Source organism: Haliotis rubra, unplaced genomic scaffold (assembly GCF_003918875.1).
Source record: "Haliotis rubra isolate DU_JTF1 unplaced genomic scaffold, ASM391887v1 Scf202, whole genome shotgun sequence".
In the NCBI taxonomy this organism is placed as follows: domain Eukaryota; kingdom Metazoa; phylum Mollusca; class Gastropoda; order Lepetellida; family Haliotidae; genus Haliotis; species Haliotis rubra.
Genome location: NW_025766026.1, coordinates 1,413,647 through 1,437,262, shown reverse-complemented (window position 1 = coordinate 1,437,262; position 23,616 = coordinate 1,413,647). Strand labels below are relative to the sequence as shown.

Genomic DNA, 23,616 nt, shown 5'->3' with positions numbered 1-23,616 from the left:
GCAAGGCTAGTGATCCAGCGAGCTTGCGTTGCCGGGATCAAGCCCATCTGTGACCTGGTGTAAAAACCTTGTTGTCAACTTTGTGTGCAGACTCTTTCAGTGTTGTCACAATCCCTAGTGTACAGTACACAACCCTGTGCACTTAAAAGAATCCACAAATCCGTTGGTAAATGACCAGATGGTGGCCACATGAATACGTGCAAACACCTAATTGCGGGTACAGCAACGTGCAGTAAACTTGGACAAAGTACTGTGACTATGTGTCCCATTCCACCCAACTGTGAATGGGTAGCTCGTAAGGATGGGAAAGCCACATTTACTCTGTGCGGCTAGTTGCTGTAAGAGTTGTATACTCCCCAGGGAGTTGAGATTGATAATACGATGTGCCATTTGACATCCAGTTATCGAGGGAAAATCAAAGCACCTTTGAGCAGCTGAGCTGGATATTGTTGCTGTACAAATGTTAGCATAATGATGATGATAATAATAATTGTATCAGATAGAAGGGAGAGTGTTATGTTATGTACGGAAACTTTCAGGTGTCTCAGAAGTAAGTGCCTTCTGATCAGTCAGGGATGTTTCTAGACCTGCTCAGATATTTCACCCCAAATCTGAAGATAATGTCAGCAAAATCTCAGTTGGATCTAAAAGTTTGCTGAGTTCTATTATTGTAATATTAATGCCAATGCCCTGATAAAAAGAACGAAAAACAAGATGGGACGTTAAAGTTCAATGTTTAGTTTCATGTTTTGCATGGAATGAAATATTATATCTCTAAATGAAAGAAATTGAGAAATTAAAACACAAATGCCATACTTTGAGCATAGGTACAATTTTTCAGCAACTTGCAGTTCCTGCTTTTACGATTACTGCTTTAACATGAGTGTCGTTGTGTCAGATGTGCGGTCCAGCTCCAAGAAGAAACGTAAACATGTGCGACAGCTGACCATCAGTGATGACGAGGACAGCAATCTGTCGTCTGCCCAGGCCACCAGACAAGAATCAAACACAGGTAAGTCTTCATCGTCTGCATTCCTTCGGCTTTAATTCCCTTGCTTGAAACTGGATTACTGTTAAAAGCATATATAATCCCGACTTCTCTGACTTTCTATGTTGACTTTCCAGGCAGTTTCAAGATTCCCACAGAAGGAGTATCTCCAAAGGACAACCTGGAAGAAGACGATGACCTCATGTCCCCCCTCACAAAACATCTGACAGCCACACAAACACAGGTGAGGAGCGATCAGAGATTATAGATAGGATACGTAAACAAAATAGTGGTATCGAGTGTTGAATATCCCTGATTATATAACAAGGTTCGCACAGATTTGAAAAGTGCTTGAATTCACCTGTGTCTGATGAAAAGTGCTGCTTGAATACTGCTTGAATTGTATAGATCATCCTTGAAAAGTGCTGGAATTTGGATAATTTATTGATGTTTAACTGTAAAAAATTATGTAGATAAATTAGATCTTAAAAATATTTTTTGACCGGCACAATTTTATCATGTTTATACTGTGATTGATAAAAGATTATTTAACTGTCATCTGAAAACCTGATATTATACATAAACCTAAGAATTTGTGTCTGATTAATTCTGTTTATGATATTGGCATCACACACATATGAAGTTTTGTGTAATATCTTTGGTACAATTTGAAAAAAAGTGGTGCTTGAAAATACATCATATGTCCATGAAAATTTCTTGAAAAGCCCTTGAATCTCATGGGCTCTTGGCTGTATGAACCCTGTATAAGATCTAGGTTAGAATTGATCTCAGCAAACCATGCTTGTTGCAAGAGGCAACTAACGGGATCAGTTGGTCAGTCTTGCTGACTTGGTTTATGCATGTCAACATAGATCAGTGATGTTAATTACTGGATTGATTGGTCCAGACTTGACTATTTATAGCCTGCCATCATATAGCTGGAAATTGCTGTGTGGTGTTAAACAGCAAGATAACAAACTATATGTAAATACACTGTTCTTAGTTTCAACACAACTTCTATGAAAGCAGATAGATATTGCAATGCATTAAATTGCTGGTGAGTCATTACTTTTCTTATACAAACCATTTGACTGATGCTCTCTCCAGAAGCCCAAGAAGACATCAAGTATGTCACTTCCCATCGAAGACTCCCAGGACTTGTATGGCACTGCGGCAGAGCCGTTTACCTCCTCCATGTATCCTGCCAGTGACATCCAACCCTCACAGGGACTTAACTTTCTCATGGAGGACTCACAGTCTCAAATGCTGGATGCTGATGGGTAGGTCTGAATCTTAATATGAAAACACAATGTCATTTAGAAAGTGGTCAAATGAAACGTATGTTTATTTTGGGATTACAGTTTCTCAGTAAGTATAGATTCTAGTACTTTTGTTGGGTTGAGTCCCATCTGGGATTGGAGCCCACACTCCCAGAGTCAAGCACAAAATTGCCAGCTCACAAAGTCAGCCATCTAACCCACTCAGCCACCGCAGCTTCCACTCTAAATATTTGCCAGCTGATGGTCCATTATCTGTCGGATTAAGTTCCGCAGGTTGTGGAGTTTATGCCCTAGTTCATTCAGCAGTGAATGGGTAGCCAGTAGAATGAAATGGTAATTTAACTGCTAGCCTTCTAACACCAAATAGACAGGTTGTATGCTCCCCAGAGAGGTGAAAAATGATTAGGATCCATAGACCAGGGTGTGACACTTTGAGCATTCGTTAGGGTGTTGGTTTGTGCACATGATGATTTGTGTTTTGATACTCTATATTTCAGTGTAAAAGTGCACTGCATATTAGCTTTCAAGACATAACTTCCCTTCGTCTATTGAGCTATTTTTATATCTTTTAGGAACTGAGAAAAAAAGGATGAAAAATGTCTTTTTTATATATTTTTTGTAACCTTTTGTCAATGCCTATCTTCAATACAATATAATATAAAACAAGTAATCTGAATCAACTTCAGCTAAGCAATCTGTACCTCCCAATTGCGCAGATCGATGCTCATGATGTTGATCACCTGATTGTCTGGTCAAGACTCTATTATTTAAAGAATGCGGTCATATGGCTATGTATGATCAAATGTTAAACAACAAACAATGAATAAACACTGTATACCATCAAAGCATACAAATAAGTTGATGGAGGCTTCACATGTTCATTGTTTTCTAGGTTTTTCAAAGTGAAATCCACCACCAAGAAGCCAACACAAGCCTCTCTTGGCCTGAAAGACATTTCTAGTACACAGGATAACATGGCTGAGCTCATGGGCCTATGCTCCGGCAAGTTTGTAGGTAAGATACTGCTGTGTGTTTGTTGTTCCATGGTGCTTTCAGGAATTTTTCACATACCTCTAAGTGTCAACTGTACTGAATTTTCTCATTTGTTACAAATTTGCATCTTATACTGGAAAATACAGTTTCTTTCCTAATTTAGGTAAACAAATTTGCTAATCTATGAAAATAATATCACAAGAGCTAAATTTACACTTTGAGAGGGTCATTATTTAGCCTGTATACAAACGGTTTCATTTTTTAAGGAAATACAGTTAAGTGATTGATGTGACCCATAATTTCAATAAAGTCAATGTTGACACACTACCACCCAATCCACCAAATGTGGCAACAGAATTCATCAAACCTGACCACCCAATCCATAACTTGTTATGTATAATCAACATTGGCTGCTAACCACCAATTGTTACCCAGAATCCACACAGGTTCCCTATTGTCACCTCTTTCCTACTAACAGTAGGGTTCTGGGGTCCTTGAGTGGGTCCTGTTACTTCTCATTCATACCAACTCCTGGTTTTATCACAGCAGTATTGAGTAAGAGATGTGTGTATTTCCTGGAAATGCCTAACATGTTGTATAATGCTTTTCATTCTGATTGCATTCAACATTCTGTGATAATAACGGGATAAAATGTTTCTTGTTACTCAAATAATTCTAGGATTAGTTAAACAGTCTTCAACTTTAGGTTTCTGAAAGCCTTTATACATAAACACATGATAAATCTGTTCATATTAGATATAGATGGTGGGAAGTCCATTTATTGATGCCACATTTCAAACCAGAGCTGTCATGCATACAACAATGTCAGATTGAATGCTTAGTAAAGTATTCTCTGAAGTTTGTTCAAAGATTACTGATATTTTCATGCTTTAAGATACTTAGGATATTTATCTGTCCATTTGACATGTTTTAAACGTTTGGCTTCATATTTGATCTCGATCTTTCAGCAAGTCAAGATGACAGTAAGAAGTCGTCTTGCAAGCAGCTTTTCGGCAACAATGCTGATTCTGCCCCTGATGCAACACAAGGTGGAATGGATGAACTGCTGGGTCTGTGCTCAGGGATGTTTCCAGCAGCGTGAGTAACTCCAGCCTTTCTTTTCAGGATGTACACATGTGGAAAATAACTTTGTAGCAATTATGGTAGATTAAAGCTGATGGAAAAGTACTGATGCTTTATCAGGAAGTCACTTCACTCACACACTATTTCAGTGTTAGATAGGGGTGACTGAGGTGTTTTCCTTTCTTTGATATCATAGGTAAGATGTTGAGGGTTCAGGTTCCGTACCTCTGTTCTGTGAGTGTATGTTGTTTACATCCTTCATGGCGTTCACACCTGTGGAAAATTCTGTTTTGAACTCGCCCAGGCTACCTTTCCAGATTGTAAGAGTCGACTTAATGGATGGGTTGGTCGGACATGGTTGATAGTTGTATTCAACAGCGTCCCTACGTACGTATGTACGTCCCCATTCTTGTTAATGCGATATCTCATGAACTGTTGTACCCAGTATCTTCAAATTTAGTGACAGTCTACATTGGGGGATTACACAGACACCTGTTGATTTGAGTGACCTTATTTACAAGGTCACCACGACACTTTGACCATTTTTTAAACTCTTGTTAAGGCGGTATCTCATGAACTGTTGTACCCAAAATCTTTTAATTTGGTGACAGCCTACAATGGGGGATTGTGCAGACACCAGTCGATTTGGGTGACCTTGAACTTATTTTCAAGGTCACCACGACACTTTGAACACTTCAAACACTTGTTAATGGGATATTTCATGCACTGTTGTACCCAATGTCTTCAAATTTGGTGACATCCTACATTGGGGTATTACACAGACAGCAGTTGATTTGGGTGACCTTGAACTTATTTTCAAGGTCACCAAGACACTTTGACCACTTTTTAAACTCTTATATCATAAAATGTTGCACCCAATTTTTGCCTCCAAACTGAAGAATATATTGTCATTTCTTAAAAGTAATCTTCTATGTGACCAAAAAAGATTAAAACTAGTAAATATTTCATTCTTCTTTAGCGGCGGGGGACATTGCCATGTTAGTGGCAAACACTTGTTTATCCTTGTAAGCAACAGCGTGGATCATTGTCAGTCACACAATAATATAGCAGGAATTTAGCAGATTGTGATGTTAAAAGAACATGCAAACAAACAATCGTTGTTACATTTGTCAGCAAACTACCGCATATATTTCAGGGCAACTCAAGGCAAGTCTCAAGGACGTAAGCGGAAGTTGGAGGAAGATGAGGAGAGCAATACATCCTTCACCTTGCTCTCTGACAATGAGGCACAGGTGGACAGTGACAAGGTATGACTGAAAACATGCTTGTACGGACTCACTCTGTGTTGATACATATCTCGTGAGCTCTTGAAAGATGTACAAGATTTATTTAGTCAGGTTTAAGATATTTTTCTAAGAAGAATAAAAACTTGTTAAACATGTCATAAAACAGTCAACTCATGAACAATAATATATTGCTAAAATCAGACATTTCCTTAGGCACTGTGTTACTATGCCTCTTCTGTTTCTTTGTGAGATGTTTAATCCCTAATACCTTGCAATGCAGGATGAGCTAGCTGATGATGAGAATCCTCCTGAAGACTACGATGAGGTTGATGGAGACGTTCCACAGAAATCTCAAGTCAAGAAATCGCTCCGAGCATTCAGGGGGAAGATTACTGGGTAAGAGATGCTAAGTGAAAATTGGTGAATAAGATTTTGGGGTGACATTAGTATTAACAAAAAAACATTGCGATATTGAGCAATTCATAGTATTGTATTGTGATATTTAATATCAAACAATAATTATCCGCAAGAGAATAATTGGACAATAATTGGTTAATTGGACAAGATATTTTGAAATCATTGACATATATTATTTCATCCCAGGGTTTGAAATGAGAAACAACTTATTAAGAAAAATAATTTGCTAACTAAAATTGTGGATTTTCATGTTCAGGAAAATGAGACGAGAGTTTATCGAGGATGAGGCAGAGCTGTCAGGTTCGGAGGCGGAAAGTGACGAGATCTGGACGTACCGGAGGACGAGGACATCATGGAGATGGAGCTGGGTGACCAGGATGTAGCGATGACGGAGGACGAACTCCGCAACCAGGTTGGACGAGCCCATCTGTGAGTATTTATATGTGTGGTCTCAGTGTACTCTTGCATGCTCCTCAATAAATACCTGCTGCATTACCAAAGTTCTTCATCATCATTGTCCTGAAGAATGTATTGTTACCCCCCAACAGGAAGGAAACTATCGATGCCGACAAGCGTGAAATTCTCCGACTACAAGAGATGTACCTCCCAGATGGGGATCTGTACTCAGAAGGGGGAGGCAGGATAAGGAGGTTTAGATGGAAAAATATGGGTAGGTTGCTGTTTTGATACTTTTGTATTTATTAGTCAAGAGATCATTGAAGCGGGGAAAAAGACTGAGTTAGTTTGGGGTTGTGGTCTATGAAATTGTCATATTTGCCAACCCAGACTGATTTTGGTTGCAAAATTTGGCAGAGCCGCTTTCTTTAGCAGTGCCATGTGTCAGTAATGGCAGGTGCAGATCCAGAGGGTGATAGCGCACACCCCTTCTCCCCTGAAAAGTTTTTACCTGAGGAGCATTTCCACCTAACCTTTGGACTTCATGATTTATGTGCACCCCCCTTCTCCAAAATCCTGGACCCGCCCCTGAATGCCATCCATTGGCTGCATGAGTTGCAGATTTGAGGTGATTAAGTCCTGGTCCTTTGAATGTCAGCAAACTGCTATGCATTTGAATTTCGCAAAAGAGGCAAAATAAATATGACTGGGTCACATTTGGCTTTGTTTCCACACTGACAGATGCAATGTTACTGACACAGCTTAAAACTGATGTCACTAGCTATGATGTTGGTAGTCATCAACTAGCCATTGTTGGTGTTTCAGACGATGAGTCCCAGCAGGACATGTTTGGAGGTGGGGGATCTGACGAGGACGCCCCGGAGGAGGATGCTGATGAGTTAAAATGGAGGATGGAGAGATTTGAGAGGGAGAAGTTTTTACAGGAAGAAAGGGTATGTGAAGAACATGTTAAAGGTTTACGCATAATTACCAACTTCAAAGTCCATGCTAATCTGCTTGTCCAAGATGACTTAATTGTGCTGAGTGAAAGTTCAATGATGGTAGTCTTTATTGAGTCTTAGCATCTGTGGGCTATAGCTTTAAGCCATTTCTCTTTGCATCAGTGGAACTGAAAAATTGGCAAAATGTAAACACATACATTTTTGTCTTGTTCAAGCAGAACTAACATTATACTCTTGAGGATTAGAGAAGTATCATGCTTATTTGTCGTCAATTCAAAAACATTTGTGTACATTTTCATAAAAAGAGAGATTTTGTCATTTATCTTTGTCGCAATATTTTAAATTTGTTGCGGCCAGACTTGGTTACTTGTTGGTTATGAGACATCACTGGTCCAGTGTTACTAATTTCCTGTTCATCTTAAGATATGCAAAATGTTGCTGAATGAAGCAGTTAACAAATGGTAACTGTAACATCAAACACTCGTCTTTTTGTTTGCAGGAAAAAGAAGAGAATGAAAATGCCAACAGCCAGTTTTTCAAGTTAGGAAAGAAGTTTGCATTGAAAATAAAAGGTATCCTGGTTAATTTTGTTTGGGTGAAAGTAAATACCTGAAGGTTATTTTAACAGTTGGAAACACATGGACATTAGTGATATGGAGTCAGGTCCCCAGTGTTATATGGTGGTCAGTGTCAGTAGATTTGGTTGATGCATGTCAAGCATAAACTGCATGGATTGGTGCTCATGATGTCAATCACTGGATTGTCAGGTCCAGACATGATGACTTACAGACAACTACCATGCAGCTGCTACTTTGCTGATTGTGGAATTAAACAACACACTAGCAGTGGATCGTAGATTGCCAGGAAATGTAGCCCTATCAGCAGACATTTAGTCATATATATCATTGAAAGCTGACTTTATTTTCAGATCCCGTGAAGAAATTACCTGAGGGAGAATCTGTGAAGCCTCAGGCCGTAAAGAAGACAGTCCCCAGCCCGGCAAAGCCAGTACTGAAACCAGCGGTATGTTTCTTACTGATGTACCAGTGAGATGTAATTGTTCATTGGTGTTTATTGAACCTGTGTCTTCAAGCCACACACCTATACACTGTAACTGCTGAAGGGCAAGTTAGTAGCTTAGTAATTACTTCCTTCGTCATGATGTACCCAGGGCCCTGTTCGACAAAGCGATCTTAGCTCTGCGACTGTCCTGATTCATAGTGTATGTTACAGTATGGTTGTTACTGGGTACTAACGTCTTAGCCCTATTATCACTTTACGAAATGGGCCCCTTCTCTCTATTACCCAGTTGTACCCAATATGGGAAGAGCATTGTGTTCTTCACATTATCCAGGCTTAAAAATTGTTCAAGCTCACCTTACAAGAATATATGTTATGTCTTCAAATTTCAGCTTTTATCTTGATTTTCTTGGTTTATGACCAGATAGAATGTAAAAAACAATCAACACTAAACTGAAGCAGTATCATCTACATCTTGCATCATTGCTGCCTTGTTTATGTTAAGAGACTGAAGAAAAGACAGTACAGACACAGGAATGCAGCTATAGATTAGGCAGCTTTGGTTATAGCAACTGGACAGTGCATTCTTGGATAGCCATGTTTTCATAGTGTGCTTTTGTTCTCAGAACCAAAGAAAAGGGTCCTTCCTGACACGTGGTAAAGAAGCCCTGGCGAAGATTGCCGAGAGAACAAAGTCTGGAGTCAATCCCAATGCAACAAGACATTCGAAAAACTTTGTATTCCAGGTTGTCTCCCCTGAAAAATCTGAAGCCGCACTACAGGTTTGTTATAAGTGAGCACCACTCTGATAGGGAAGACATTAATGAGTTTAAACACGATTGCAGGGATGTTTGTAACAGCTGTACTGCTGTTTCAAGAGTACTGCAATAGCGTTGTGTTTATATTTCCTATCCACAGTGCCGACTATTATCTACATGACCAAATCTAACATGCCTACCAAATGTTAGGTTAAGGCGATTGCTGCAGTCTAAGTAAACTTAGCTCAGTATTATTCGTTACACTGCTATACTGAGTGTAACAAACCCTAGTAGAAGGTCACATCAGCTAACCTTTGAGCGACCTATGACCGTCCAATCAAACAAGAGACGGACAAATGGATTTAACCAATCAGACAATGGCTACTATTTAGGGTTCTGCGGGACTTACAAAATGGATTTTCTCTTTCCCGGTCACTGACACTGATCTCTCAACAAATGAAAATCCTCATAAAACAGATATTTGACCTGCAGTATATTCGCTTAGGGTTTCTGATGACATGGTTACTATTAGCTTATAAATTTCCTCAAGATGACATCCAGGTATATTAATAAAACCGCTATTTTCAGCGACTGTTTACTCACTGCTGTGAATAATGGCGTCCTCCATGTGTATTACTCGGTAGCGATCGTGCGGAAAATAGCATTTGGAATTGTTTGGGTACAAATGTTTTCGAGGTAAAAGTTCAAACAGTATGTGCGAATGTTAACTTTCCGAACTTGGTAAGCTTCTTATTGGTCAATTCAAAAGGTTAGCTGACGGGACCTTCTACTGGGGTTTGTTAGACCCAGTATAGCAGTGTAACAAATAATACTGAGTGTAAATTTACTTAGACTGGCAATTGCTGTTAACTCTATGAACACAATCTTGAAGCTGTGTTTTGCGGGGCAGGGGCTTTCTAAACCTACTGATTATCAGTATTTAAGCCATTTTATTACTTTAAACTACCATGTGTTATTGAGCATTGTGCACACTTTTTGTAAAAACAATACAACTGCATAAAGGTGGTGCACTTATTACAGATCAACAATGATTTTTTCACGTATTGATTTTTTAATGTAATGATTGTGCCAAAGATGATTGCTTTACATCAGTAGCTTGCACAATAGTTACACCTTTTTTCTGAAAGTTCTACTTAACATGGGGACATGACATGGTTCTTTTGCAAAGAGTTTGTATTTAACTTCTACATTTTCTGTGTTTCTAAGTATCCCAGTATTTGTATAATTAATTGGTGTGTGTTGAACAAATGTGTATTTACTTTCAGTCAAAGCCAATTTCCCGACCTTCAATTCACAAGAGGCCTTCTAACCTGCCTCCTGCTAAACGGCAGAGAACCAAGACACTGGAGTCCAAATCCAGCAGTAGTAGTATATTCAACCTCTTGGAGAGGTGACATGACGGTACAGCATCATCTTCATAGGACATCACAGATCACCTCATTACTGTAGGGCAGCAGGGGCTCATGTTTGTCCAATAATGATCGTTATCATGTGTGTGGTGCACTGATTATGTATTGCCTGGCAACATGGCTATAGAACATAACAGAACACCACATCTCTAGTGCAACACAGGTCCGATGCTTGTCGAATGAGACTTATCTCACGGTGTGTGGTGTATTGATTATATATCAACTGGAAACATGGATATAGGACATAAGAAGTCGCCTCATCTCTAATGCATCGTTGTGTGGTGCCTGATGCATTGATCATGTATTACCTATCAACACCCATATGATGTAGATAGCTAGTGCTGTTTTCCACAGGTGTACTTGCCCAGATTCGATTAGATATTATGGATAAAGCTGATGAAGGTAACATCACAACATTCATTTACAAAACACTTACAACAAAATGCTTGGACCCTGTGTGCCAGCTGCAAAAATACCATCAGATATGTCAATAGCTTAAATATGTATAGATAATGTGTTGTCATATGACTTATATATGTTCTTAACTTATATGAGAAAATGTAAAAAATGTTTGTCATGGTCAGTATTGAGAAGCTTGTACTTCACAGATTCAAGCAGGCAAAGCTCTATGTTCACTGCGAATAGCTGCAAAACTGCTGATGCGGTGTTAAGCAATATTTACTCTCTCAAAGGACCATGTCACTATGTATGTTGTCTGCACTGGCTATGTATATATTATGTATATATTTGTTTTATTTATCAACTGTCCAGTTGTTTAAACAAGATTCTAAATCTGATATGTGAATAAAATATTTGATTGAGATAGTTTGTTGTACATATGACTACCAGAGATATATTTTGAATGTAAAAACACATTGTGAAATAAAGAGAGCTACAACAAAAACTCTGGTATTTTTATTATTTGAAACCTGGGAAATAAATGCATGGATAACGTATGTGTTGGATGAACCAGTTCTGTTTATGGTCACGGATCTCTAATTTTAAACACTGCCCAGGTCATTGGCTTTGAAATGCACTTGAAATTCTGCAGTGGATTGAGCATGTCTGTCTGGAGAACTGAAGGTCATTGGTTTGATCCTTATCAGTCAAACAACAAGACTTTAAAGAATGGTGTGTGTCATAACAATGGTGTTTGGCATAAGGGTGTCAAAATGGGACGTGGCATCTCGGTGGGCTTAGTTCAGACTAATGCATGCGTGCTGTAACATATTTACAAAAATCTTGACTGCCTGAGACGCACGTGTGATGGCTATTGAAGGAGTGCAGACTTCAACCGTGTACAGTTTTCACTAGATTGTTTCAATTCTCAGTGATATTCCTTCGGTCTGGAAAACATCAGAAATTGTACCAGTTCCTAAAAAGACACAACCTATAGAACTCAATCACTACAGGCCAGTTGCTCTCACATCTATAGCAATGAAGTCGCTGGAACGCATCTTGTTGAGACATCTCCGTCAGGAAGTTGCCGACATACTGGACCCGCTTCAGTTCGCCTACGGGTCAAGGAGATGAGTTGTTGATGCCACACTGTCACTCCTTAATAATGTCTATAAACACCCAAGTCATACATCAGGATCCTCTTCGTTGACTTTTCATCTGCGTTCAACACTATCCAGCCACATATCATGATACAGAAACTGTTAGACATGGGCGTTAACTCATACCTCATCAAGTGGATCGAAAACTTTCTTGTGGACAGACAGCAGTACGTGAAAGTTAACGGGGCTGTATCGAGTAAACGGACCGCCAACACTGGTGCACCACAAGGCTGTGTAATATCTCACCCTCTACACTAATCATTGTGCAAGCTCGAATTCAACCTGTTCAACTGTAAAGTTCACAGATGATGCAGCAATTGTCGGCAAACTGAACGACGCCGATTCTGAAGAAATGTATAAAGAGGACATTAATCATTTTACGACTTGGTGTGCAGAAAACCACTTACTCTTAAATGTCACAAAAACAAAGGAACTGATAATTGACTTTCGGAGTAAACCCACAGAAATGCTTCCAGTGATAATCAACGGTGAATGTGTTAAGACAGTGTCGGAGTATAGGTATCTGGGAACCTTCCTTGACTCTAAGCTGAACTGGAACTCAACACTGAAGCCCTATACAAAAAAGTGTCAACAACGTCTTCATCTCATTGCGTAAACTGAGATCTTTTAATGTTAACCCATCTGTGTTGTCATCTTTTTATGTAGCATTTATTCAGAGTATTTTAACATTTTCCTTCCATTGTTGGTACGGGTCTCAGTTCATCTCAAATCTAAAATAGACAAAATTGTTAACACTGCAAGTAAAATCGCTAGAGTCAGATTTGAATGTTTATCATCAATATATGAGCGGCAAATCGTGAATCAAGCTGTCAAAATCATATCTGACCGTACTCACTACTTAAATTCGGAATACAACCTTCTCCCTTCAGGCCGCCGCTACAAAGTTCCAATTGTGAAAACTAAGAGAGCCCGTACATCCTTTATTCCAAGTACCATATCTCTCTTAAACAAATGTGAAGATACCTAAATAAAAGAATTTATGTAAATATGTTTGGTACTAGTATCCCTCTAATGTGTCAGTAGCTCTGCTGATGTAACACAAATTCCTGAAAAGGCATTAAAGTATTATTCTATTCTATCCTATTCTATTCTATTCTATAGTCTTTTGTCACTCTTCTTCAGCAGCATGGTGGAGAAAAACCTACCTTCAGATCCCTCAATAATTGCTGATGATGCAATGTTATACTGTGAGAACAGCCCAGTGAAAGAACCTCAAACCACTCTTTGCTCAATAATACATGTAGATGTAATTCTTCAGTCTATCAGGCTTACTCCAGATACTGTTTCTACTTTTGAAAGACACCTGTGTACATGGGGATTCAGATGCAGAATAGGTCTCCGTTACTGAAAGCAATGACTAATGAAGATTCGTAACTGGGGTTGGCTAATTCGATATCAGTATGTTCTATTGACGTATGTGATGAAATAACACTGAGCATAAACAAGACTATCAGTCAATACGCCAGTACACAAAATCCTTCAAGGTGCCTGGCGACAGACGACTAACAGACTCTTCCAAGGATGTTCAAGGGCTTCATCAGAAATGGTGTGATTTGAGTCACTTTGCAAGTCGAAAACAGTCCTCGTTAAAACTTGCTTTCCTTGGTCATCACGATTTTGCGGGTCATTTTGAGGAGGACGTGTAGGGTGTTGTAGCCTTTTGAACACATCAGTGGCACTGTTTTGCTGGCAATCTTGTCTATCATAGTTGGACAGTTTTCATGGACGGCATTCCTGGATAGGGTGAAGTATGTGGCATTGTTATATCGTATGTTTAGTAAGGCATGTCGATTTTAATGTTGTTGCAGATATGTCCGTTTACGTTCATAATATATACCTTTAGATGTGGGCACCATATTTTAGATGATAGCTGAAACATGCTCGAACATCCATCAGTGCATGAATACTAACCATTTCCCGTCTTTTGTCTAGATTATGTGACTGTTACTCAGTTTATATTATTTATTTTATTATTATTGGATTTTATGTAGCGCACATATCCACGCACTAGTGCATGCTCAAGGCGCTGGTATTTTTTTCCTCGATCATCGGACGTCAATCTCAACGGCACATCTTATTATCAATCTCAACTCCCTGGGGACCATACAACTCTTGCTGCCACAAGGCGCACCGAGTTATTGCGGCTTTCCCATCCTTACGAGGTACCCAATTCACAGCTGGGTGGACTGGGACACATAGTCACAGCACTTTGTCCTAGTTAACTGCACGTTGCTGTACCCGCAACTAGGTGTTTGCACGTATTCATGTGGCCACTATCTGGTTATATACCAACGGATTCGTGTGTTCTTTTAAGTGCACAGTGTTGTGTACTGTACACTAGGGGTTGTGACAACACTGAAAGAGTCTGCACACACAGTTGACCCCAAGGATTTTACACCCGGTCACAAGTGGGCTCGATCCCGGTACTTCGTGCTCGCTGGATCACTAACCTGGCGCCTTAGCCAGTTCGCCCACCTACTCAGTCAGTTACCTGTCGCATTAGTAACTATCAAGCAGTTCAAGTGCAATCAACATGTCTTGACACATTAAGTAAAAGGCATGACGGCGCAGGGATGTCTTGTCCGCAACATCAGCGCTAACTTGACCATTAGCCAGTCGGTCATTAGACCACTTGTCGATCAGAAGGAGGCTGCTGGCTGCTGATCTGAGGGAACGTCGTCCAACAAGCGTCCTTTCCTCATAAATAGGCACAGGCATGAACGCCTTGCGTGGTGCAGGACATGATGTAGGATTCTTTGGTCTTCTACACCTTACCGACATCCGTTGTTGCGCTGGGGAGACGTCGCAATGAGGCATATCACTGAATCCTTTGGTGGTAGCGGCTTAGTGATTGTGTTGGGTTGCTTCGCGTATGACTGCAAGTACCTGGGATAGGCAATGATCGACATTATCAACAAGAAGTACTGAATACCGCCGTCGTGCCACATTTTGATAACCATCCCCTTGCCAGCTGTCCGACATTCATGGATGACAACGTTTGACCTCACCTTTCTCGAGCCGTTATCTCACAACGCAATCGAAACATTACCATTGCTTGCAAGAAGCCCCAGTATCATTTGTTTGTTGTTTAACGCCGCAGTCAGCAATATTCAAGCTACATGGCGGCGGTCTGTAAATAATCAAGTCTGACCAGACAATCCAGTGATCAACAGCATGAGCATCGATCTACGCAAGTGGGATACGATGACAAGTGTCAAGCATGGATTGCTGAAGACCAATTCCAACCCGGATCTTCACCGGTGCCCAGATATGAACCTCGGCGAACATCTGGGATATCACAGGGATGTGGAAACTAGATCTGACAGTTATGAAAGATCCGTAATAGTATTTATATGTGTGTAAATTACATTAGGAGATTTGTATTTCTCATATTTCATCTGTAATGTATGTAGTAAACTCTGCAGCATGTCCTGGAAGTAGGGGCTGTTAACTTTGACATGTGTCTGAATCTCTATCTGGTTGATGGTGTGATACCTTGGACAATTTACATTGTTCACCAAATGTTTCAGGGCTTTATGTATAAATAGGAATTTGTTCAACAGTGGATTCGTCCCAGGAAAATATATGCGCCGTCTGCTCACACCCCGGAGCCTTGTGGTATTCATTAAAGGGAAACCTCTCATGCTACTATAATATATATCTAACAACAATGGATATTTTGTATACAATACTACGTCCACATATTGCCTGAAACTGTTTGTCATGAAACCTCAGTATACCAACAGTTGGTGTCCTGCCCAGCAACGATAGCTAGCTTAGGAGAGTTTACGTGACTTGACAATAAACAAAACAACACTTATTAACTTAATAACGCTATAACTGTTTTGAATAAGAAAAGAAGAATATTCTTGCTTAAATCATGTCCCTGTCTAATAAACACTATTCATTTCTCTCATTCCTTATTATGATTATTACACGATTGGGCTGACAAGCTTCTCAACGCGATAGAGCTTGAGAGGCTGTCATGGGAGGGGAGATAACTCTAACCTGTTATGAAGTTGCATGTAAACAAACTTTCTTCTCGATTGGTTGTGCAATCCCAACTTAGTTTCATACACCACGAGGATGTAATTTCAGTAACGCACTCTGATATTAGTTCTAGTTACAGACATGATTTCCGAGTTTGTAGCGGGGACCGAAGCTGGAGCCAACGAGGCGGGCGAGATTCTACATGACGCTGGGGAACTGAAGCATGTGTGTTGTGCATCGGGGGACGGGTTTGCCCAGGAGTCTGTCAACAGGACCGAAATCCTGGACTTTGGGAACGAGGGGTTCCTGCTTCATGGCCTGTTCACCCCTCAGGACTGTCGGCATTATATTGACAAGGGGGAAGAAGTTGGGTTTGAACCCCTCATCGGCGTGAAGGAAGAATACAGAAGTTGTCACCGGTACTGTAGCTACGTACAATACATCAATATCGATCGATCGAGAGAGATGTATGAAACGAACATGAATGGTGATTTCGTCATTATTAACAGTAAAGTATCGACTTCCTAACATTAATACTGTACATAGTGTAGGGGCCATGAGTAGTGTATGACTTTATGGTATTAAATTATGACGTCAAGACCATCGCACCAACCATTTCAAGGGTTATGTCTTTTACTCAGTAAATAGGTGTGGTTATGTGGATTTTTAATTAGTTAAGTTTTTGGTTTTGTTTGGAATTACTCTGGAAAGAGAAATATTTTTTCTTTTTACTCTTTTTATTAACACCGCTTAAAATCCATTGTAATTTTGTTTGTTTTCTTTAATGTGACATGAAGGTCATTAACTGAATATGTGTCTCTGTACCATAAATATTATTTAGGAACACAAATTGTCTGTGCAAGTATTTTTCAAGATAGGTAAATGTATCTCCTTCTTTCTAGAGTTTCCTTCAGGAGCCAGGAGCTAGCAGAGCTTCTATGGGCAAGGCTGGAGCCATTCCTGTCCAATATTGTCATCAATGGTGACCCAAAACAGCAACATGTACAAGGCATTGACTTCCTTCTCCAGGGAACATGGCAGCCATTGGGACTCAACCCGGTCAGTAGAGGATGTGTAACCTTGAGTGTAATCTTGACAACCTGCACACATACACTGTAAATGTTGAAAATGCAATCTTAATACAAGAGTGAATTATAGGGGGGAAATGTCTCTGTTTGCTTTAATTAATCTTTGAAATAGAAGTCACTTTATCTCCACATATAATACCCTGCGGCTGGAAAGAAGTCGAATTAAGAACAAGTCGCCTTTTTGTCTAGAGTCCAACAGTTGCATTATTTTTTAGGCAAGTTCATTTTAAGATTTACGGTATTTTGTTAGATCTGTGTACATTGGTGGCCCAGGTATCAGATTCACTGCAAAACTCAATGCAGAGTTAGGTCCTTTGAGCCTGCAGGAAATCCATGATCATGGGTTCGAGTCTCAGATTCACCCTGATTTTGATCCTTGGTTTGTCAGCACCATACATCCACCTTATAGTGCATCCACAGCTTGGCCCGATAATTATGTTACCTCCCTTTGCTGGCTCCGCATTCTCACAGTAGCCAATCAGCTAAGCCGCCGTTACATCCAAGCTTGCCAGTGTCAACAAAGATAGCGGTCGCAGTCGCGAAAGATTGTTCGCAGTACCACTCAGATGTTTGGAGAAATAATACAGACAAATTGACAGATCATAAACTTTCAAAAATATGTAAAATAACTCCTTCCACATCATTCAGAGTACCCTCTGCATCAATAGTTTAATAGTTAGATAATTTAAGAAGCGAAGGTGAGTTGTGATTGGTTCGCTCAACTTCCCAGCGTAGACATCTGATTGGATAAAAAGCCAGCAAAGGGAGGTAATAAAATCTTCCGGCCAAGCCGTGGATGCATCCAGGGTATAGTGGAGAGTGATAGTAACGTATACCCTGGAGATTATCGAGGATGCAAAGATGTATGTACTGAACAAACTGACCAGTGTTGGTTCTAGGTGTATATGTGTTGAACAAGATAACAGAATTATCCAAAACTGAGCTAAATGATGAGACACTTAACTGTGTGACTTGCACATCTTTTTACATGTGACTCACTTTAGAAGATGACAAAATGGATTGGGTCTGATGTCAGGATAAGTTACATGGCTGATTGTATGACACAATACCCTGTGGGGGCCTGGTGGGTGAACTGGCTGGGGGCGTGGTGGGCGAACTGGCTAAAACGCCAGGCTAATGATCCAGCGAGCTTGAGGTGACGGGATCGAGCCCACCTGTGATCGGGTGTAACAACCTTGGAGTCAACTTTGTGTGCAGACTCTTTCAGTGTTGTCACAACCCCTAGTGTACTGTACACAACCCTGTGCACTTAAAAGAACCAAAGAATCCGTTGGTATTAGACCAGATGGTGGCCACATGAATACCTGCAAACACCTAGTTGTGGGTACAGCAATGTGCAGTAAACTTGGACAAAGTACTGTGACTATGTGTCCCAGTCCACCCAGCTGTGAATGGGTACCTCGTAAGGATGGGAAAGCCACACTAACTCGGTGCACCTAGTGGCTGCAAGAGTTTTATGCTCCCGAGGGAGTTGAGATTGATATACGACGTGCCGTTGAGATTGACATCCAGTGATCGAGGGAGAAACCAAGCACCTTTGAGCAGCTGAGCTGGATGTTGGTGCTATACAAATGTTAGTCCGTATGTACCCTGATGGTGTAGATCATTGCTCACTGTACTGATCAGTGTACTTGTCCAAACAAGTATTACGAGTCAGTTGTCATTTATCTTCCATAATTCTGTGTAACAAACAGGCATTATTGCTCTCTCCTTGGAAAACACTGAGGGAAGTCACTCTTGTTAACCTGTTTTCTCCAGGTGTTCCGACTATGCCGTTACTTACCAGGGGGACACTTCAGCCCCCACTTTGATGGTCACTTCTCCAGCAGCACTGACCAGCGGTCACTCCAGACGCTGATGCTCTACCTCAATGGAGACTTTAGTGGGGGAAGCACCAACTTTGTGGATGAGAAACAAGTTCTGTACAAGGTAGGTAAGAACTCGTACACGAAGTATACCACTCAAGAAAATCAATGTAAGAATCGGTTTTACTGTTTGATTTTTGTTTATTGTCTCAGCAATTTTCCAGCAATGTGACATCAGCCTGTAAATAATCAAGTCTAGACCAGACAATCCAATGATTGATGTCATGAGCATGGATCTGTGTAAATGGTCTCCAATAACTGATGCTTGTCGTAGGGGGCAATTAATGGGATGGGGTGGTCAGTCTCACTGACTTGGTTTGACACATGATCGATGCTCATGATGTTGATCACAAGATTGCCAGGTCCAGACTCAATTATTTACAGACCACTGCCATATAGTAGGAATATTGCTGAGTGGCATTCAACAAACAAACCAACCAAACGAAGTCATGTGATTGAAAGAAGTTGAAAGGATGGCCAAATAACTTATGCCACGGAACAGTTACCTATTCACATAGTGTATAAGTGGCATGTTTCATGTCTATGAGATATCTCTAACCTAGCTACAAATAAAATAAAAAATTAAATTTATATAATATCACTGCCATAACCTTAAAACTCTTAATTGTTATGAATGTGAAATAGTTAAAAAATAAATGGTGAAGGGCGAACTCTAAGAATAACACTAAGTTAGATAAAATGTTTGTGTTCAGGACGAGAATGGCAAGTTCTGTGCAGAGGAGAAAAATGTCCTGTATCGCATCCAGCCTGAACCTGGCATGGCTATTGTCTTTAACCATCACCGGCTACACGAAGGGGAGAAACTAGGGTCAGTGAAATGCCAAATATTGACCTTTCAACAGTCGGAGTGCTGTAGATTATCATAAAATCAGATTCCTCTTTGTACATAAAAAATCTATCTTTGATGTATATAGTGTATATCAGGGCTCAAGATAATATTTCAACATCAGGAGTACGTACTCCTTATTTTTTCAATATAGGAGTACTGGAAAACAATAAGAGTACATTTAGAATACTGAATGGAATTTAATGGCGTATCAGTAATCTTGTGTTTCGTTTCATATATGCACCACAACATTGCTACTCTGGTGTAAACAGGTCAATAAACAATAAATCAATACTTTTTTCAGATAAATACGTCTGTAAATGATTCTGAAACCGTACACCATTGCTGTGGTCTGTATCTGCTACGTTTTTAAAATTATTTCCTACCGTATCGTGCATATTTTATATCAGTACATAAGCCGATACGGCCCTTATCTGGTGTCCTGTATATGCAAATTTTTATCATATACTATTTAGTGAAATGCTCAACCAGAAATAATCATGAAACACATATACTCTGTAATGTACGTGTATTTACCATCTACTGCTCTGAACCAGTGAAGATCCAGGTTAGAATTGGTCTACAGCAACCCATGTTTGTCATAAGATGCGACTAATATGATTGAGAGGTCAGACTTCCTGAGTTGGTTGATGTATGTTATTGTATCCCAGTTGCATAGATCGATGCTCTTGATGTTATGTAGTCGGAATATTACTGAGTGCAGTGTTAAACAACAAGCAAACTGCTCTGAATGCTGCCTTGAACTGTATTTGTTAGAAATATTGTAGTGTGCCCGGTTTAAGGTGTGTGGGTATCAGGAGAGGAACTTCTATTCAGTGCTGTGACAATGTTCTCAGAGAATAATCATTATTCAGTAATGAGCAGGTTGTAACACTGATCCTGTATTTCAAACACATAGACAAATATACTTTACAAAATCATTATGATAGATGGAATTCTAAAAAGTGTTTGTCGGTACTCTGTTGTTTAGTGATGGTCGGAAGTATATTCTGAGGACTGACATAATGTTCCGCAATGCGAGTCCAAGTGCCTGTTCCGAGGCTGACCAAAAGGCCTTGTTGATGGTGCAGGATGCTGAACGCAAAGAGGTGAGATGCTCCAGCCCTGTATTCTTAAAAAGTGGACAGATTAAGGTTAAAAGTTTAAGTTGTTTCCATCAGCTGGCCCAGCGGGTAGTTCACTAAACATCCTGCTTGAGTACAATATGAAAGTGAGTGTTCATGTCTGCTCATGAAATGGCTGACATCATATATTTTTTGGTTACCATGGCAACATAGTAATACAGAGCTGAACAAGTTGGGTTTGTTTGGTAATAGTTGATACAATATTTCTCTTCTTTCTTTTTTTTCGGAATGGACTTAAGTTTTTCTTGATAGAAGTGTTGTTCAGAATGGCCAGTGAATACCTGGCTCAGAATCAACTACAACAATAGTGTGTCATCATAATGCTTCAAAAGATGTAATTCAGCGTGAACCTTTATTTCAGGCTTGTGGGGAGTGTATGGAAGCAGCTGAACTGTACAGGAAGGCCTTCAAACTGTCACCCTCTTTAGCAAAGGCGTATGGAAACTGACAGCCAAGCAAACAACTTGCCATGTTTCATAAAGAAGTGCAATAGCTACCAGAAACTTTGCTGAAGTCTTCCATATATACTGGGATATCGCATCAGTGATCCTTTGCAGATTCCAGCTTAGAAAAAAGAGGTTGGGTGGTCACAATGTCACCTTGTTGATTGTCATCATGACGTCATTGTTGTGGCTATTAATTCCTGGTTTCCTAAGTCAAAATACCTGCAGTATTTCTTGATGCAGCATGACACACCACATACTCACTCATTCCTATGCAGGGGCAGATACAGCTTTTTGAGAAAGGGAGAGCGTGCACTAATTTTCACCCGTTTTCACGAGAGTTTCAACGGTCATTTAATAAACTTTCAGGACAAACGTTTGTGTGTGCACTCCTGCACCCAACCTCTGGATCTACCTGTGTATGCTCCTGATGTTAGGAAGGACGAAAAGCACTGTCTATGATGTTACTATATATACTACTCAAAACAATTTTGAAGAACATGCCATTAATTATAGTCATAAGACAATATCATGTTTTAAGTTCTTTGAGTATTATATTTTTTGCAAATAAAATGTGTTTAACTCTGTGTTTCAAAAGTTTATTTGTGAAGCAAAATGAATACAAAGAGCACACCAGTTCAGAAGACCAGCTTCCTACAGTCCGGTAGCATCACTGTGTCAGAAGAGTGTATAATACTGTTCAACACAAGCAGGGTCGTTAGAGCATCAACAACATGCGAGACACATCCTCAATAGTTCCACATATGGCCAACCAGTGATAGTAAGTTAATGTACTGCCACAGGGTACTTCGGCTCACAAATATTCAAGCTTTGAAACTGGTCAGTGCAACTGAACCAGCAAGCAGACTTATGATCCAGGAACTACATTTTTAAGATATCAAAGGATGTACAAAACAGTTTGGTCAGAATAATACAGAAAATAAAGTACAATGATATTTATAAAACTGGACAAATTTCTGTCAAAACATGGAAGTGTTTTCTATGTATGAAGATACAAACTTCACAACTAATATTACCAGGTCCTTTAAATAGCCAATTTAAAAGCATATTTGTGTATAGATATTATGAGTTTTGTCATTGTAGACAATATCTCCATAATTTACAGCCTTTGGACAAATATGTTAATTAAAATACCACATATTCCAAAGTCAGAGAGCCTGGACTCAATCTTCGGACTATTGGCAAATTGGCAGACTGCAGATAAGTAACAACAATGGGACTGAAAAGGATGAAGGCATATAAAACACACATGAATGATAGAACCACTGACCATTATTGTTCATAGATTATACATACTGAAAAGGAACAAATGAAGAATAAAAATCAAGGAAGAAATAGCAGTTTTGAAATGTCCAAAATGTCAGAGCTTCTACTGAGCACAAACTACCACTTTATATATAAAGTGAACATGGAACATCAGAAAATCAGGAAACTTGTCTTCTTTAAAGAAGGAATGGTTGATTGAGAAAATATAAATTGAATTACATTTGTAAACTGTTCTCAATGTTCTCAATGGATTGATTGATTCTCAATACATTTGATGTGAAATATTTTGTTGATCACCCAAACTTCATTTTGAATATCATTTCAACAACTCATCTGTGTGCGTGTGCGCGCATGTATAGCCTCCACCAAATACATGGGATTAAGTTAGGAGTCATTGAACAACAAACTGGTATATAAAAACTGTCAGCTTAAACACTGACATCCCCCAAAATATATATTCAAAAGTAAAAAGCATCAAAATGCAAATGTTTGATTTGTCAAATTGCAGTACATAAACAAACATTGTCACATCTCTGAAAAGAACAAGTCATTTTTTCACACATGCTTACAATATGACTTGAGCAAAACATACATTAACACATAACTTGAATGAACTGAAAAAATATCAACAAATGATTGAGTATGATAACAAGGGCCCATATTTAAAAGTGAAATATCCTTGAATCCTTTTGTTACGGATTCTTTGTTTCAGATTCATACAGTACACCTCCTCAGAGATGTGACATTCAGAACAATATTATCAACAAGACTTACAC

At 39.6% G+C, this 23,616-nt stretch overlaps 2 protein-coding genes across 2 annotated transcripts in view; both read left to right on the top strand.

The window, feature by feature from the left end:
• LOC124275777 (claspin-like) overlaps window positions 1-11,478 on the top strand; it is a 33,721-nt gene extending 22,243 nt beyond the window's left edge. Inside the window, 15 exon segments of the mRNA XM_046711446.1 lie at window positions 899-1,012; window positions 1,126-1,232; window positions 2,096-2,268; window positions 3,161-3,282; window positions 4,230-4,359; window positions 5,501-5,612; window positions 5,872-5,987; window positions 6,265-6,329; window positions 6,332-6,437; window positions 6,557-6,678; window positions 7,230-7,357; window positions 7,866-7,938; window positions 8,295-8,389; window positions 9,013-9,168; window positions 10,431-11,478. Coding sequence (XP_046567402.1) covers window positions 899-1,012; window positions 1,126-1,232; window positions 2,096-2,268; window positions 3,161-3,282; window positions 4,230-4,359; window positions 5,501-5,612; window positions 5,872-5,987; window positions 6,265-6,329; window positions 6,332-6,437; window positions 6,557-6,678; window positions 7,230-7,357; window positions 7,866-7,938; window positions 8,295-8,389; window positions 9,013-9,168; window positions 10,431-10,559 — 1,748 coding nt within the window. The 3' untranslated portion in view covers window positions 10,560-11,478.
• A 4,679-nt stretch (window positions 11,479-16,157) lies between these two features.
• LOC124275771 lies at window positions 16,158-22,140 on the top strand. Its single transcript, XM_046711439.1, has 6 exons — window positions 16,158-16,563; window positions 17,047-17,203; window positions 19,012-19,182; window positions 19,832-19,947; window positions 20,957-21,074; window positions 21,472-22,140. Exons 1-6 carry the CDS (start codon window positions 16,286-16,288, stop codon window positions 21,556-21,558), a joined length of 927 nt encoding a protein of 308 aa, XP_046567395.1. The 5' UTR covers window positions 16,158-16,285; the 3' UTR covers window positions 21,559-22,140.
• The last annotated feature ends 1,476 nt before the right edge of the window (window positions 22,141-23,616 follow it).

Excerpts from the sequence above, each read along its gene's own strand:
- LOC124275771 (XM_046711439.1), top strand. The coding sequence starts at position 16,286 with ATGATTTCCGAGTTTGTAGCGGGGACCGAAGCTGGAGCCAACGAGGCG. Across the intron at positions 16,564-17,046 it reads GAATACAGAAGTTGTCACCG|AGTTTCCTTCAGGAGCCAGG; the intron begins GTACTGTAGCTA and ends CCTTCTTTCTAG. Across the intron at positions 21,075-21,471 it reads AGGATGCTGAACGCAAAGAG|GCTTGTGGGGAGTGTATGGA; the intron begins GTGAGATGCTCC and ends CCTTTATTTCAG.